The 17,569-nt window shown below is 57.7% G+C and overlaps 2 protein-coding genes across 7 annotated transcripts; both read right to left on the bottom strand.

The window, feature by feature from the left end:
• Window positions 1–587: 587 nt before the first annotated feature.
• LOC135461055 (ly6/PLAUR domain-containing protein 3-like) lies at window positions 588–17,534 on the bottom strand. 6 transcript variants are annotated; one of them, XM_064738037.1, is made up of 10 exons: window positions 17,481–17,534; window positions 17,027–17,134; window positions 16,734–16,910; window positions 16,522–16,641; window positions 15,859–15,984; window positions 15,004–15,123; window positions 7,411–7,548; window positions 6,020–6,223; window positions 2,410–2,547; window positions 588–1,515 (listed from the first exon to the last, which is right to left on the bottom strand). In XM_064738037.1, the coding sequence occupies exons 1-10, from the start codon at window positions 17,527–17,529 to the stop codon at window positions 626–628; spliced, it is 2,070 nt and encodes a 689-aa protein (XP_064594107.1). In that variant the 5' UTR covers window positions 17,530–17,534; the 3' UTR covers window positions 588–625. The 6 variants fall into 6 exon arrangements, with proteins under 6 accessions (XP_064594107.1, XP_064594108.1, XP_064594110.1 ...); XM_064738038.1 differs by lacking the exon at window positions 15,859–15,984; XM_064738040.1 differs by lacking the exons at window positions 17,027–17,134; window positions 17,481–17,534 and adding an exon at window positions 14,048–14,096 and having other exon boundaries at window positions 16,734–16,853.
• LOC135461049 (uncharacterized) lies at window positions 11,516–13,097 on the bottom strand. Its single transcript, XM_064738030.1, is given in 6 exon segments — window positions 11,516–11,548; window positions 11,806–12,198; window positions 12,284–12,397; window positions 12,575–12,796; window positions 12,798–12,850; window positions 13,067–13,097. Coding segments are annotated over 6 exon segments (846 nt in total).
• Window positions 17,535–17,569: the final 35 nt, after the last annotated feature.

The raw sequence follows: 17,569 nt of genomic DNA, 5'->3' as shown, positions 1-17,569 counted from the left end.
TAGTAGGGAATTATATTGGTAAATGTGGCTTAAGGGTTACTATTACTATTATTATTATTATTATTATTATTATTATTATTATTATTATTACTGTAACAATAATATTATTTCTTATTATGTAATTATTATGAGATTATAATATTATTAATTATAATATTTATAATAATAAAATTAAATTATATTAGTAATCATAACTTGAGGGTAAAAGAATGCTAATATTAGTAGTAATAGTAGTAATAATAATAATAATATTACCCTCAATTATAATCACTGATTAGAGTGAATAAAAATTAGTATTATTAAATATATTAATAGTAGGTAATTATATTGGTAATCATGATTTTAGGGGATATTAATATTATTAATATGATTATCAATAATAATAATATAATAATTATTAATAATATAATTCTAATAGAAAAATATTATGAAAAATAATTTTAAAAATACCAAAAAGCAAAACAAAAACACAAGGAAAAAATTCAAAACCCATCACATATTTAACCCCAAAATTATCCATTTTCAATCACCAAACTCCCCTCAAAAATCCCAATTTTCTCCCCAAAAAACGACTCCGGCACCGCTGCTCAAGCCACACCCATTTATTGCAGCACAAGCCCCGCCCTCAGCGGAGGAGGGGCAGCAGCAGGAAGGGGAGGAGCCACCCGGGCCCGCCCAGCGATTGGCCCCGCCCCACCGGGCCCTTGATCCCGTCCTTGCGCCCCATTGGCCGCCTGGGGGACACGTGACCGGCGGCCATATTGTCTCCGTCAGCCATTTTGTCTCCCTCAGCCATTTTGTCACTGTCGGCCATCTTGTTTCCGTCAGCCATTTTGTCTCCGTCAGCCATCTTGTCTCCGTCAGCCATTTTCTCTCCGTCAGCCATTTTATCTCCGTCAGCCATCTTGTTTCCGTCAGCCATCTTGTTTCCGTCAGCCATCTTGTCCCCATCAGCCACCTTGCCCCTGGTGACCATCCTGCCACCGGCGGCCATCTTGTCTCCATCACCCATGTTACCCCCGGCAGCCATCTTGCCCCCGTCAGCCATTTTGTCCCCGTCAGCCATCTTGCCCCTGGTGACCATTCTGCCCCCGTCAGCCATTTTGTCCCCGTCAGCCATCTTGCCCCCGGCGGCCATCTTGCCCCCAGCAGCCCTCTTCCCACTGGCGCCCCCGTCACGCTCAGGCGCCGCCATTTTCCCATCACCATCGCCCACATGATCACCGGCGGCCATATTGCCGCCATCGGCGGCGGCCATCTTGCCGCGGGTGCCATTTTTCCCTCCCCCATCCGCCGTGCCGTTATCGGGCGTGGCCGTGGGGGCGTGGCCGTGCGGCAGCAGCTCCAGCCGGGGCAGGTCGGGCGAGAACAAGCTCCTGTCGGCCATCTTGTCGTTGCAGAGGTCGCCGCGGCAACAGGAGCCGGCCAATGAGGCGTCGGCGTCGCCGCGGCGCTCGGGGGCGCAGCCGCCATCGGGGACGCAGCCCCGCAGCTCCCGCCACAGGGTGAGGTTACCTGGGGGGGAAAGGGGGCGTGGTTTACGCGGAGCGGGCGTGGTTTAACACGGAGTGGGCGGGGTTTAGAGAGAAGGGGGCATGGTTTAATGCGAAGGGGATGTGGTTTAACGCGAAGTAGGCGGGGTTTAACGTGCAGTAGGCGGGGTTTAGAGAGAAGGGGGTGGGGTTTAGAGAGAAGGGGGCGGGGGTTTGCGGCCTCACCTGCACACAGGGTGACGTTGCCATGGACGTGGTTTAACGCGAAGGGGGCGGGGTTTAACGCGAAGTGGGTGGGGTTTGGTGCCAAGGGGACATGGCTTAACGTGAAGTGGGCGGGGTTTAGAGAGAAGGGGCGGGGGTTTGCGGCCTCACCTGCGCGCAGGGTGATGTTGCCATGGACGTGGTTTAATGCAGAGTGGGCGGGGTTTAACACGAAGGGGGCGTGGTTTAACGCAAAGTTGACGGGGTTTGGCACCAAGGGGGTGGGGTTTAGAGAGAAGGGGGTGGGGTTTTGCGGCCTCACCTGCGTGCAGGGTGACATTGCCATGGACGTGGTTTAATGCAAAGGGGGCGTGGTTTAACGCGGAGTGGGCAGGGTTTAACGCGAAGTGGGCGTGGTTTAACGCGAAGTGGGCGGGGTTTGGCACAAAGGGGGCGGGGTTTCGCGGCCTCACCTGCGCACAGGGTGACATTGCCATGGGCGTGGTTTAATGCGAAGGGGGTGTGGTTTAACGCGAAGTGGGCGGGGTTTGGCACCAAGGGGGCGGGGTTTGGCGGCCTCACCTGCGCACAGGGTGAGGTTGCCATGGACGGGGTTTAACGCGAAGGGGGCATGGTTTAACACAAAGTGGGTGAGGTTTGGCACCAAGGGGGCGGGGTTTAGAGAGAAGGGGGCGGGGTTTCGCAGCCTCACCTGCGCGCAGGGTGACGTTGCCATGGAAACAGGCCCGGAGGTCGCCGTAGCAATGGACGATGGTGGTGGGGGGGCAGGGCCCGGCCTCGGGGCAGCCATAACAGCGCAGGCCGTTGGGGGAGGGGGCGGAGCTGTTGGCTGGGGGGGAGGGGTCAATGTGTCAGGGGGGCGGGGCCTCACCCCCACAGACCCCTCCCCAAATTCCCTGCACTGGGAGCGGCCCCCCCAGTAAATCCCAGTGACCCCAAATGCCCCCTTTAACCCTTTCCCAGTTTATCCCAGTTTATCCCAGTATATCCCAGTGCCCCGTACCTGTCGGGGGCAGTTCCGGTTCCGGGTTTTGCCCCTCCTGGGGCAGTTGTTTTGCCCCCAGGGGCAGTTCTCCATTGCACGCCTCCCCCCATCAGCCCCTCCCAGTCCATCCCAGTATACCCCAGTATATCCCAGTGTCCCGTACCTGTTGGGGGCAGTTCCTGTTCCGTGTTTTGCCCCTCCTGGGGCAGTTGTTTTGCCCCCAGGGGCAGTTCCCCGTTGCACGCCTCCCCCGGCAGCCCCTCCCAGCCCCTCCCAGTTTATCCCAGTATAACCCAGTGCCCCATACCTGTTGGGGGCAGTTCCTGTTCCGGGTTTTGCCCCTCCTGGGGCAGTTGTTTTGCCCCCAGGGGCAGTTCTCCATTGCACGCCTCCCCCCATCAGCCCCTCCCAGTCCATCCCAGTATAACCCAGTATATCCCAGTGCCCCGTACCTGTCGGGGGCAGTTCCTGTTCCGGGTTTTGCCCCTCCTGGGGCAGTTGTTTTGCCCCCCCCAGGGGCAGTTCTCCATTGCACGCCTCCCCCCATCAGCCCCTCCCAGTATATCCCAGTATAACCCAGTATACCCCAGTTTATCCCAGTGCCCCGTACCTGGCAGGGGCAGTTCCTGTTGCCCCTCCTGGGGCAGTTCCGGATGTTTTTGCCCCCCCAGGGGCAGTTCTCCATTGCACGCCTCCCCCCAGCAGCCCCTCCCAGTCCCTCCCAGTCCATCCCAGTATAACCCAGTATAACCCAGTATACCCCAGTATATCCCAGTGTCCCGTACCTGTCGGGGGCAGTTCCTGTTCCGGGTTTTGCCCCTCCTGGGGCAGTTGTTTTGCCCCTCCCAGGGGCAGTTGCCCGTTGCACGCCTCCCTCCATCAGCCCCTCCCAGTATAACCCAGTATATCCCAGTATACCCCAGTTTATCCCAGTACCCCATACCTGGCTGGGGCAGTTCCCGTTCCGTGTTTTGCCCCTCCTGGGGCAGTTGTTTTGCCCCCAGGGGCAGTTCCCCGTTGCACACCTCTCTCCATCAGCCCCTCCCAGTCCATCCCAGTATATCCCAGTATACCCCAGTTTATCCCAGTGCCCCGTACCTGGCGGGGGCAGTTCCTGTTCCGGGTTTTGCCCCTCCTGGGGCAGTTGTTTTGCCCCCAGGGGCAGTTCTCCATTGCACGCCTCCCCCCATCAGCCCCTCCCAGTCCATCCCAGTCCATCCCAGTATAACCCAGTATAACCCAGTGCCCCCCAGTGCCCCATACCTGTTGGGGGCAGTTCCGGTTCCGTGTTTTGCCCCTCCTGGGGCAGTTGTTTTGCCCCCAGGGGCAGTTCTCCATTGCACGCCTCCCCCCGGCAGCCCCTCCCAGTATATCCCAGTATATCCCAGTATATCCCAGTGCCCCGTACCTGTCGGGGGCAGTTCCCGTTCCGTGTTTTGCCCCTCCTGGGGCAGTTGTTTTGCCCCCAGGGGCAGTTCTCCATTGCACGCCTCCCCCCAGCAGCCCCTCCCAGTATAACCCAGTATAACCCAGTATAACCCAGTGCCCCGTACCTGTTGGGGGCAGTTCCTGTTCCGGGTTTTGCCCCTCCTGGGGCAGTTGTTTTGCCCCCAGGGGCAGTTCTCCATTGCACACCTCCCTCCATCAGCCCCTCCCAGTATAACCCAGTATAACCCAGTTTATCCCAGTGCCCCGTACCTGTCGGGGGCAGTTCCTGTTCCGGGTTTTGCCCCCAGGGGCAGTTCTCCATTGCACGCCTCCCTCCAGCAGCCCCTCCCAGTATAACCCAGTATATCCCAGTATATCCCAGTGCCCCGTACCTGTCGGGGGCAGTTCCTGTTGCCCCTCCTGGGGCAGTTGTTTTGCCCCCAGGGGCAGTTCTCCGTTACACATCTCCCCCCGGCAGCCCCTCCCAGTATAACCCAGTATAACCCAGTATAACCCAGTGCCCCCCAGTGCCCCATACCTGTTGGGGGCAGTTCCTGTTCCGGGTTTTGCCCCTCCTGGGGCAGTTGTTTTGCCCCCCCAGGGGCAGTTCTCCATTGCACGCCTCCCCCCAGCAACCCCTCCCAGTATAACCCAGTATAACCCAGTATAACCCAATGCCCCCCAGTGCCCCGTACCTGTTGGGGGCAGTTCCTGTTCCGGGTTTTGCTCCTCCTGGGGCAGTTGTTTTGCCCCCAGGGGCAGTTCTCCATTGCACGCCTCCCCCCAGCAGCCCCTCCCAGTATAACCCAGTCCATCCCAGTATAACCCAGTGCCCCCCAGTGCCCCGTACCTGTTGGGGGCAGTTCCTGTTGCCCCTCCTGGGGCAGTTCCGGATGTTGTTGCCCCCCCAGGGGCAGTTCTCCATTGCACGCCTCCCCCCGGCAGCCCCTCCCAGTCCATCCCAGTATATCCCAGTATAACCCAGTATAACCCAGTACCCCATACCTGTCGGGGGCAGTTCCTGTTCCGCGTTTTGCCCCTCCTGGGGCAGTTGTTTTGCCCCCCCAGGGGCAGTTCTCCATTGCACGCCTCCCCCCGGCAGCCCCTCCCAGTATAACCCAGTATACCCCAGTATAACCCAGTGCCCCCCAGTGCCCCCCAGTGCCCCGTACCTGTCGGGGGCAGTTCCTGTTCCGGGTTTTGCCCCTCCTGGGGCAGTTGTTTTGCCCCCCCAGGGGCAGTTCTCCCTTGCACGCCTCCCCCCATCAGCCCCTCCCAGTATATCCCAGTGCCCCCAGTGCCCCGTACCTGTTGGGGGCAGTTCCTGTTCCGCGTTTTGCCCTCCTGGGGCAGTTGTTTTGCCCCCAGGGGCAGTTCTCCATTGCACGCCTCCCCCCAGCAGCCCCTCCCAGTCCATCCCAGTATAACCCAGTATAACCCAGTGCCCCCCAGTGCCCCGTACCTGTTGGGGGCAGTCCCGGTTCCGCGTTTTGCCCCTCCTGGGGCAGTTGTTTTGCCCCCAGGGGCAGTTCTCCATTGCATGCCTCCCCCCAGCAGCCCCTCCCAGTATAACCCAGTATAACCCAGTATAACCCAGTATACCCCAGTGCCCCGTACCTGGCGGGGGCAGTTCCTGTTGCCCCTCCTGGGGCAGTTGTTTTGCCCCCAGGGGCAGTTGTCCATTGCACGCCTCCCCCCGGCAGCCCCTCCCAGTATAACCCAGTATAACCCAGTGCCCCCCAGTGCCCCATACCTGGCGGGGGCAGTTCCTGTTCCGTGTTTTGCCCCTCCTGGGGCAGTTGTTTTGCCCCCAGGGGCAGTTCTCCGTTACACATCTCCCCCCAATAACCCCTCCCAGTATATCCCAGTATATCCCAGTGCCCCGTACCTGTCGGGGGCAGTTCCTGTTCCGGGTTTTGCCCCTCCTGGGGCAGTTGTTTTGCCCCCAGGGGCAGTTCTCCATTACACATCTGCCCCCGGCAGTTGCGGCGCCGCTCGAAGGCCACCAGGCCGGGCAGGGTCAGCGCCCGGGCCAGTGACCCCGGCTGACCCCGGCCACACCCACGCCAGCCCAGGGTCAGCTGACCGTGACCTGCGGGGTCAGAGGTCAAGGGGAGGGGTCAGTGGGGGCAGGGGGAGGGGCTGGGGAAGGGGTAAAGGGGGGTGGGGTTACTGGGTTGTACTGGGTTATACTGGTTTGTACTGGTTTATACTGGTTTATACTGGTTTGTACTGGTTTATATTGGTTTATACTGGTTTATATTGGTTTATACTGGTTTATATTGGTTTATACTGGTTTTTATTGATTTTTATTGATTTTTTATTCTGGTTTATACTGGTTTGTACTGGTCTATACTGGTTTATACTGGTTTATACTGGTTTATACTGGTTTATACTGGTTTATACTGGTCTATACTGGTTTTTATTGATTTTTATTGATTTTTATGGGTTTATACTGGTCTATACTGGTCTATACTGGTCTATACTGGTTTATACTGGTTTTTATTGATTTTTATTGATTTTTATGGGTTTATTCTGGTTTATACTGGTCTATACTGGTCTATACTGGTCTATACTGGTTTATACTGGTTTATACTGGTTTATACTGGTTTATAATGGTCTATACTGGTCTATACTGGTCTATACTGGTTTTTATTGATTTTTATTGATTTTTATTGATTTTTTATTCTGGTTTATTCTGGTCTATACTGGTCCATACTGGTTTATACTGGTTTATACTGGTCTATACTGGTTTATACTGGTTTTTATTGATTTTTATTGATTTTTATTGATTTTTATGGGTTTATACTGGTCTATACTGGTCTATACTGGTCTATACTGGTCTATACTGGTCTATACTGGTCTATACTGGTCTATACTGGTTTTTATTGATTTTTATTGATTTTTATGGGTTTATTCTGGTTTATACTGGTTTATACTGGTCTATACTGGTTTATACTGGTCCATACTGGTCTATACTGGTTTATACTGGTCTATACTGGTTTTTATTGATTTTTATTGATTTTTATGGGTTTATACTGGTTTATACTGGTCCATACTGGTCTATACTGGTCTATACTGGTTTATACTGGTCTATACTGATTTTTTATTGATTTTTATGGGTTTATTCTGGTTTATACTGGTCTATACTGGTTTATACTGGTCCATACTGGTTTATACTGGTCTATACTGGTCTATACTGGTCTATACTGGTCTATACTGGTTTTTATTGATTTTTATTGATTTTTATTGATTTTTCCTGATTTTCCATTCACTCACTCCAGGTCACGGCCGCCAGGGCCTCCCCGCAGACGTCGCTGTCGGGACAGGAAACGGCGGTGACGTCACCGCAGGAGCCGCCATCATGGTCGGCGTCAGCGTCGCCATGGCAACGGAGGCAGCGCAGGGACCACGAGCCTGACCCACAGATCGACCCATAGATCAGGGACCCATGGATCGACCCATAGATCAGTGACCCATAGATCATCAGGGACCCATAGATCAGGGACCCATAGATCAGGGACCCATAGATCAGGGACCCATAGATCATCAGCGACCCATAGATTGACCCATAGATCAGGGACCCATAGATCCTGATCCATAGATCAGTGACCCATAGATCATCAGGGACCCATAGATCAGGGACCCATAGATCAGTGACCCACAGATCAGGGACCCATAGATCATCCCTGCCCCATAGATCCTGCCCCATAGAGCCCTGACCCCATAAACTGCCCCATAGATCAGGGACCCACAGATCGACCCATAGATCATCAGGGACCCATAGATCGACCCACAGATCAGTGACCCATAGATCAGTGACCCATAGATCATCAGTGACCCATAGATCAGTGACCCATAGATCATCCCTGCCCCATAGATCCTGACCCACAGATCGACCCATAGATCATCAGGGACCCACAGATGGACCCATAGATCATCAGTGACCCATAGATCGACCCATAGATCAGGGACCCATAGATCAGTGACCCACAGATCAGGGACCCATAGATCCACCCCATAGATCAGTGACCCACACATCGACCCACAGATCAGGGACCCATGGATCGACCCACAGATCAGGGACCCATAGATCATCAGGGACCCATAGATCAGTGACCCACAGATCCACCCCATAGATCAGTGACCCACAGATCCACCCCATAGATCAGTGACCCACAGATCAGGGACCCTATAAACTGCCCCATAGATCAATGTCCCACACATCCCACCCCATAGATCCACCCCACAGATCAGTGACCCCATAAATTGCCCCTAAACTGCCCCATAGATCACTGCCCCATAGACCCCTGCCCCATGGAGCCCTGACCCCACAAACTGCCCCATAGATCAGTGCCCCACACATCCCACCCCACAGATCAGTGCCCCACAGATCCCACCCCACATCCTCACCACACATTCCCACCCCATAGATCCTCACACATTTCCACCCCCATTCCCCACCCCACACATTCCCACCCCATAGATCCTCACACATTCCCACCCCACACATTCCCACCCCACATTCCCACCCCACACATTCCCACCCCACACATTCCCACCCCATAGATCCTCACACATTCCCACCCCACAGCTCCCACCCCACACATTCCCACCCCACACATTCCCACCCCACACATTCCCCACCCCACATTCCCACCCCACACATTCCCACCCCGCCCCACATCTCCCCACACCCTCCAGCCCCACCCCACACATCCCCACCCCACACATTCCCACCACACATTCCCACCCCACACATTCCCCACCCCACATTCCCACCCCACACATTCCCACCCCACATTCCCACCCCACACATTCCCACCCCACATTCCCACCCCACACATTCCCACCCCACACATTCCCCACCCCACACATCCCCACCCCACACATTCCCACCCCACACATTCCCACCCCATAGATCCTCACACATTCCGACCCCCCAAATTCCCACCCCGCCCCACATCTCCCCACACCCTCCGGCCCCACCCCACACATCCCACCCCACACATTCCCACCCCACCCATTCCCACCCCACATTCACCCCCCACACATTCCCACCCCATAGATCCCCACATTCCCACCCCACACATTCCCACCCCATAGATCCTCACACCTTCCCCCCCCACATCCCCACCCCCCACATTCCCACCCCGCCCCACATCTCCCCACACCCTCCGGCCCCACCCCACACGTCACCGGCCCCGAATGCCCCAAACGTGGCCGCGCCCTCCCCGCGGGCCCGGACGTGCCCCGGCCTGTGGGGCCCCGACCCACGGCACGCCCTGAACACCCGGACCCATAGAGACACACCCTGCCCCATAGAAACACAGCCTGACCCATAGAAATAACCCCTGACCCATAGAGACACAGCCTGACCCATAGAGACACACCCTGCCCCATAGAGACACCTCCTGCCTCATAGAAACCGGCCCTGACCCATAGAAACCACCCCTGACCCATAGAAACACAGCCTGCCCCATAGAGACACAGCCTGACCCATAGAGACATAGCCTGACCCATAGAAACCACCCCTGACACATAGAAACACAGCCTGACCCACAGAAATAACCCCTGCCCCATAGAAACACACCCTGACCCATAGAGACACAGCCTGCCCCATAGAGACACAGCCTGACCCATAGAAACCGCCCCTGACCCATAGAAACCACCCCTGACCCATAGAGACACAGCCTGCCCCATAGAGACACAGCCTGACCCATAGAGACACAGCCTGACCCATAGAAACACAGCCTGACCCATAGAGACACAGCCTGCCCCATAGAGACACCTCCTGCCCCATAGAAACACAGCCTGACCCATAGAGACACCTCCTGCCTCATAGAAACCGGCCCTGCCCCATAGAGACACAGCCTGACCCATAGAAACACACCCTGACCCATAGAGACACCTCCTGCCCCATAGAAACACAGCCTGCCCCATAGAGACACAGCCTGACCCATAGAAACATCTCCTGCCCCATAGAAACACCTCCTGCCCCATAGAAACCGGCCCTGCCCCATAGAGACACACCCTGCCCCATAGAAATAACCCCTGCCACATAGAAAACACCCTCTGACCCATAGATCTGATCCTGACAACCCCCCTGCCCCATAGATCCGACCCCAACCACCCCTTTTCTGCCCCACAGACCCCTGGCACCCCCCTGTCCCTGCCCCACATCCCCCTGCCCCACACATCTCAGCCTTGAACTCCTCCTGCCCCACAGATCCTGACACCCCCCCTGCCCCTGCCCCATAGATCCAACAAACTCCCCTTTTCTGCCCCAAACACCCCCTGCCCCACAGATCTGACCCCTAAATCCCCCCTGCCCCACAGATCTGACCCCTAAATCCCTCCTGCCCCACAGATCTGATCCTGACACCCCTCCTGCCCCACAGATCTGACCCCTAAATCCCCCCTGCCCCACAGAGCCCCTGCCCCATAGATCCGACCCCAAACACCCCCTGCCCCACAGGTTCTCACCCCTCCCCACCTCTCAAATACCCCCCAAAATCCCCCCAAATGCCCCCCAAGTGCCCCAAATCCCCCCAAAAATGCCCCAAACCCCCCCGTGCCCCCCAAGTGCCCCCAACTGCCCCAAATCCCCCCAAAAATGCCCCAAATCCCCCCAAGTGCCCCCCAAGTGCCCCCCAACTGCCCCAAATCCCCCCAAATGCCCCCAAAAATGCCCCAAATGCCCCCAAACCCCCCCGTGCCCCCCAAGTGCCCCCCATACCTGGCAGCAGCAGCAGCAGCAGCAGCAGCAGCAGCAGCAGCGGCCGCGCCCCCCCCATGGCCCGGCCCCACATCCCGGCCCGGCCCCGGCCCGTGGGGCAGAACCGCCCCCATTTATGGCAACGGGGCCGGGGTGGGGCCGGGTGGGGCGGGGCGGGGTCCCCTCGGGGCTCCCCGCCCCATAGCGAGGCCCCAGCGCCCCACGGAGGGTGCGGGGAATGGAGGAAGCCCCATAGGAAACCCCATAGCTCTGCCCCATAGCATAGAAAAAACCCCATAGAAAATCCCATAGGAAATCCCAGAGAAACCCCATAGAAAATCCATAGCTCTGCCCCATAGCATAGGAAAAACCCCATAGAAAATCCCATAGGAAATCCAGAGAAACCCCATAGAAAACCCCATAGAAAACCCCATAACTCTGCCCCATAGAAAACCCCATAGTTCTGCCCCATAGCATAGAAAAAACCCCATAGAAATTCCCATAGGAAATCCCAGAGAAACCCCATAGAAAACCCCACAGAAAACCCCATAGTTCTGCCCCATAGCATAGAAAAAACCCCATAGAAAATCCCATAGCTCTGCCCCATAGCATAGGAAACCGCAGAGAAATTCCAGAGAAACCCCATAGAAAACCCCACAGAAAATCTCAGAGCTCTGCCCCATAGAAAACCCCATAGCTCTGCCCCATAGCATAGAAAACCACAGAGAAATCCCAGAGAAACCCCATAGAAAACCCCACAGAAAATCTCAGAGCTCTGCCCCATAGAAAACCCCATAGCTCTGCCCCATAGCATAGAAGTCCCAGAGAAACCCCATAGAAAACACCACAGAAAACCCCATAGCTCTGCCCCATAGCATAGAAAAAACCCCATAGAAATTCCCATAGGAAATCCCAGATAAACCCCATAGAAAACCCCACAGAAAACCCCATAAAACCCATAGTTCTGCCCCATAGCATAGAAATCCCAGAGAAACCTCATAGAAAACACCACAGAAAACCCCATAGCTCTGCCCCATAGAAAACCCCATAGCTCTGCCCCATAGCTCCGCCCTACAGCAGGGTCCCAAAGTTCTGCCCCATAGAAACCCCCCATAGAAAATCCCAGAGCTCGGCCCCATAGAAAACCCCAGAAAAAACCCTACAGAAAATCCCAGAGCTTGGCCCCATAGAAAACCCCATAGAAACCCCACAGCTCTGCCCCATAGCAGAGTCCCAGAGCTCTGCCCCATAGAAAACCCCATAAAAAAACCCCATAGACCTGCCCTATAGCGAGCTCCTAGATGGTCTCTGCCCCATAGAAACCCCATAGAAAATCCCATTGAAAACTCCTAAGCTCTGCCCCATAGAAACCCCATAACCCCCACAGCTCTGACCCATAGCGGGGTCCTAAATGATCTCTGCCCCATAGAAAACCCCATAGGAAATCCTATAGGAAATCCCATAGGAAATCCCATAGTCCTTCCCTATAGCTCTGCCCCATAGAAACCCCATAGGAACCCCATAGAAACCCCACAGCTCTGCCCCATAGAAACCCCATAGAAACCCCCATTAAAACTCCATAGTTCTGCCCTATAGCTGGGTCCTATAGCTCTGCCCCATAGAAACCCCATAGAAACCCCATAGCAACCCCACAGCTCTGCCCCATAGAAACCCCATAGAAACCCCATAGAAACCCCCCAGCTCTGCCCCATAGGAACCCCATAGAAACCCCATAGCAACCCCACAGCTCTGCCCCATAGAAACCCCATAGAAACCCCATAGAAGCCCCCCAGCTCTGCCCCACAGAAACCCCATAGGAACCCCATAGGAACCCCACAGTAACCCCACAGCTCTGCCCCATAGAAACCCCATAGAAACCCCATAGCAACCCCACAGCTCTGCCCCATAGAAACCCCATTGGAACCCCATAGAAACCCCATAGAAACCCCATAGAAGCCCCCCAGCTCTGCCCCATAGAAACCCCATAACCCCCCCAGCCCCCTCCCCCCACCCCCGGGGGTTTTTAACCCCTTCCTGCCCCACCCCAATCCCGCAATGGGGCGGGGCCGGCCCCACCCTAAAGCTGTGGGGCAGCGATGGGGAGGGGGAGGAGGAGGAGGAGGAGGGGGAGGGGGAGGAAGAGCAGGGGGAGGGGCCCGAGGGGGGGAGGGGCGGAGCTGGGCGGGGCGGGGGCGGGGTCAGCGGGGAGGGCGTTGCAGAAATGGCCGCGGCAGCAGCGCAGCCCCATAGCGGGACCCATAGAGCCCCCGGTGGGGTCTGCCTGCCCCATAGATCTGCCCTGCCGCCCCATAGATCTGCCCTGCCGCCCCATAGATCCGCCCTGACCCATAGAATCCCCCATAGAGCCCCCTGTGGGGTCTGCCTGCCCCATAGATCTGCCCTGCCGCCCCATAGATCCTCCCTGACCCATAGAATCCCCCATAGAGCCCCTCTGCCCCATAGAATTCCCTATAGAACCCCTCTGCCCCACAGATCCCCCTGGCCCCATAGAATTCCCTATAGAGCCCTTGTGCCCCATAGAATTCCCCATAGAGCCCTCGTGCCCCATAGATTCCCCTATAGGATCCTCCTGCCCCATAGAGCCCCCCCAGAGCCTCCGCAGCCCCATAGAATCGCCTATCGAGCCCCTCTGCCCCACAGATTCCCCCATAGGGTCCCCCATAGAATCCCCCATAGATTCCCCCATAGAATCGCCCATAGGGTCCCCAGCCCATAGATTCCCCAGCCCATAGATTCCCCCCAGCCCCCCCAGCCCCACAGATTGGCCCACAGCCCCCCAGCCCCATAGATTCCCCCATAGGGTCCCCCATAGAATCCCCCATAGATTCCCCCATAGAATCCCCCAGCCCCATAGATTCCCCAGCCCCACAGATCCGCCCCACAGCCCCCCCAGCCCCATAGATTCCCCTATATTCCCCCCCAGCCCCATAGATTCGCCCCCAGCCCCATAGATTCCCCACCCACAGATTGGCCCCACAGCCCCCCAGCCCCATAGATTCCCCCATAGGGTCCCCATAGCCCCTCTGCCCCACAGATTCCCCCATAGATTCCCCCATAGATTCCCCCATAGGATCCCCCATAGATTCCCCCATAGATTCCCCCATAGATTCCCCCATATTCCCCCCCAGCCCCACAGATTGGCCCCACAGCCCCCCCAGCCCCACGGGGCTCCGGCACCACTCGGGGCTGGCGCAGCCTCGGAGCAGCCACGGGGACCCCGCGGGACCTGGGGGGGAAATGGGGGGGATCAGGGGGGTCCTGCCCCATAGAGACCCCATAGAGACCCCATAGGGACCCTCCTGCCCCATAGAGACCCCATAGAAACCCCATAGAGACCACCCGGACCCAAGAGAGGCCCATAGAGATCCTATAGAGCCCACCGCCCCACGGGACCCCGCGGGACCTGGGGGCGGAAATGGGGAGATCAGGGGGGTCCTGCCCATAGAAACCCATAGAGACCCATAGAGACCCATAGAGAGCCATAGAGAGCCATAGAGAGCCCCCACCCCATAGAAACCCCATAGAGACCCCATAGAGACCCCATAGAGACCCCATAGAGACCCCATAGAGACCCCATAGAGACCCCATAGAGACCCCACCCCATAGAGACCCCATAGGGACCCCATAGAGAGCCCCCAGCCCCATAGAAACCCCATAGAGAGCCCATAGAGAGCCCCCAGCCCCATAGAGAGCCCCCAGCCCCATAGAGAGCCCCCAGCCCCATAGAGACCCCATAGAGAGCCCATAGAGACCCTCCTGCCCCATAGAGACCCCATAGAGAGCCCATAGACCCCATAGACCCCATAGAGACCCCATAGAGACCCCATAGAGACCCCATAGAAACCCCATAGAGAGCCCCCAGCCCCATAGAGACCCCATAGAGAGCCCATAGAGAGCCCCAGCCCCATAGAGACCCCATAGAGAGCCCCCCTGGCCCTATAGAAACCCCATAGAGAGCCCCCAGCCCCATAGAGACCCCATAGAGAGCCCATAGAGAGCCCCCAGCCCCATAGGGACCCCATAGAGACCCCATAGAGAGCCCATAGAGAGCCCATAGGGACTCCATAGGGACCCTCCTGCCCCATCGAGACCCATAGAAACCCCATAGACCCCCCCTCCGGCCCCTCCCCCACCTCGGCCCCAGGCGGTGAAGCAGCGGCCCCTCCCCCACCCGCAGCGCAGGGGGGCGGGGCCTGCGGAGGGGGCGGGGCCGTCGTAGCCCCAACAGCTGAGCCCTGAGGGCGGCCCCGGCTCTGCGGCAGAGAAAATCAGAATAAACCAGTAAAAAATAGTAAAAAACAGTAAAAACCAGAATAAACCAGAATAAACCAGTATAAACCAGTGACTGCTCCCAGTTTATCCCAGTCCATCCCAGTATATCCCAGTATCACCCAGTCTCTCCCAGGATAACCCAGTGACAGCTCCCAGGATAACCCAGTATAAACCAGTATAACCCAGTCCATCCCAGTATAACCCAGTACAAACCAGTTTATCCCAGTATATCCCTGTATATCCCAGTATAACCCAGTCCCTCCCAGTCCATCCCAGTCCCTCCCTGTCCCTCCCAGTCGCTCCCAGTATAACCCAGTTTGTCCCAGTTTATCCCAGTATATCCCAGTTTATCCCAGTATAACCCAGTATCACCCAGTCCCTCCCAGTCCCTCCCAGTTTACCCCAGTTTGCCCCAGTTTATCCCAGTATAACCCAGTCTCTCTCAGTATAACCCAGTCCCTCCCAGTTTAACCCAGTATAACCCAGTGACCGCTCCCAGTTTATCCCAATTTACCCCAGTTTAAGCCAGTATAACCCAGTATAACCCAGTATAAACGAGTCCATCCCAGTCCATCCCAGTCCCTCCCAGTTTGCCCCAGTTTACCCCAGTATATACCCCAGTATATCCCAGTTTATCCCAGTTTATCCCAGTATAACCCAGTATCACCCAGTCCCTCCCAGTCCGTCCCAGTCCCTCCCAGTGTGCCTCAGTTTACCCGGTTCGCACTCGCCCGTCTCGCAGCACGTGAGCGCCCCCCGGCGGCCGCGCCCGGAATCGAACGCGAGGAGGCCCCGGCAGGGCCCGGCCTGGCCACACCCCCGCAGCCGATGCCCCTCCCCCTCTGCGGGGTCACGCGGGGGGTCACGGGGATCGGCCACGCCCCCTTTCCTCAAAACTCCGCCCCCAGCCTGAAAACTCCTCCCCCAGTGTGGCCACGCCCCCTTTTTAATGCTCCTCCCACCACTCCCCCATTCAAAGCCCCTCCCCCCAATAGGATTCCCACCCCCCTTTTCGGCCACGCCCCCTTTTTCCATGCCCCTCCCCCTCCTCATTCAGGACCCCTCCCCCCCTTTTGGCCACACCCCCTTTTTCATGCTCCTCCCCCACACTCAAGACCCCTCCCCCCTATAGGATTCCCACCCCCCCATTGTGGCCACGCCCCCTTTCCATGCCACTCCCCCCGCTGTGGCCCGCCCCTGTATGACCCCTCCCACCCCCCTTGTGGCCACGCCCCCTTTCCATGCCACTCCCACCAAGACTCCTCCCCCATCGTGGCCACGCCCCCTTTTATTGCCCCTCCCCCCACTCAGAACCATTTTCCGCCCAAAGCCCCTCCCCCTCCCCAAGCCCCGCCCCCTCCCCAAGCCCCGCCCCCCACCTCCGTTGGGTCCCCTGCTGATGACGTCAATGCAGCGATCCTGGGGGCGGGGGCAGGGCAGGGCCGGGAGGGGGGCGGGGCAAAAACCGTCACAGGTGGGGCAGAGCAGGGGGGCGGGGCCTGGACCGGAAATAACCAGAATAAACCGGAATAAACCGGAACAAACCGGTTCAAACCGGTTTGGACCGGTCCAACCCCCCCCCCCCTCTCACCGCTTCCATTGGTGGGCGCGGTCGGGGCGGGCTCGGGGGCGTGGCCTCCCTCGGGCCCCGCCCCCCAGCGCTCCTCGCGCAGCGTCACGATCTCGCCGCGGGAACGGAACGTGATGACGACATCGGGCGGCCCCGTGACGTCACAGCCGCTCTCCTCCCGCCGGAACTCGAGCCCGTCTGGGATTGGTGGGGGAGGGGGGGAAAGGGGGCGGGGTCAAATCGAGGGGGGGAGGGGTGAGCTCGGATCCGCCCCTCCCCCACCGCCCCCTCCCCTCCCACACAACTTCCGGTACCTCGGAGTGACGTCAGCGTGGTGCGGCGGCAAGCGGCGCGGGGGGAGGGGCAGAGGGCGGGGCGGCAGCCGGTGACGTCACAGAGGGGGCAGCGCAGGGCGGGGAGGGCTGGGGGGGGGAGGGGTGGGGGAGGGGTCAGAGGTGGGGGAGGGGCCAGAGGTGGGGGAGGAGTCAGAACCCCCCCGAAAAGAACCCAAAAAAAGGCGGAAAAATCCAAAATTTTTAAGCCCCTCCCCCACCCGGAAATGATTGGAGGGGTGGGGGAGGGGGAGGGGAGGGTGGGGGAGGGGCCCGAGGTGAGTGGGGGAGGGGCCGGGTGTGTTGATCCCCCCCAAAAATCCCCCAAAAATCCCCAAAATTTTAAGCCCCTCCCCCACCCGGAAGTGATTTGAGGGGTGGGGGCGGGGCCAGGTGAGGGAGGGGGCGGGGTCTCCGAGGGTGGGGGCGGGGTTACCTGTTCCCAGCAGCCCCCACAGCACCACCAGGCCCCTCCCCCACCCCATCCTGTGGCTCCTCCCACTCCCCCCGGGGCGATTTTGGCGC

The sequence above is a fragment of the Zonotrichia leucophrys genome, unplaced genomic scaffold (assembly GCF_028769735.1).
Source record: "Zonotrichia leucophrys gambelii isolate GWCS_2022_RI unplaced genomic scaffold, RI_Zleu_2.0 Scaffold_158_108649, whole genome shotgun sequence".
NCBI lineage: Eukaryota > Metazoa > Chordata > Aves > Passeriformes > Passerellidae > Zonotrichia > Zonotrichia leucophrys.
The sequence above is the reverse complement of the archived record's forward strand: the minus strand, read 5'-3'. Positions and strand labels throughout refer to the sequence as shown.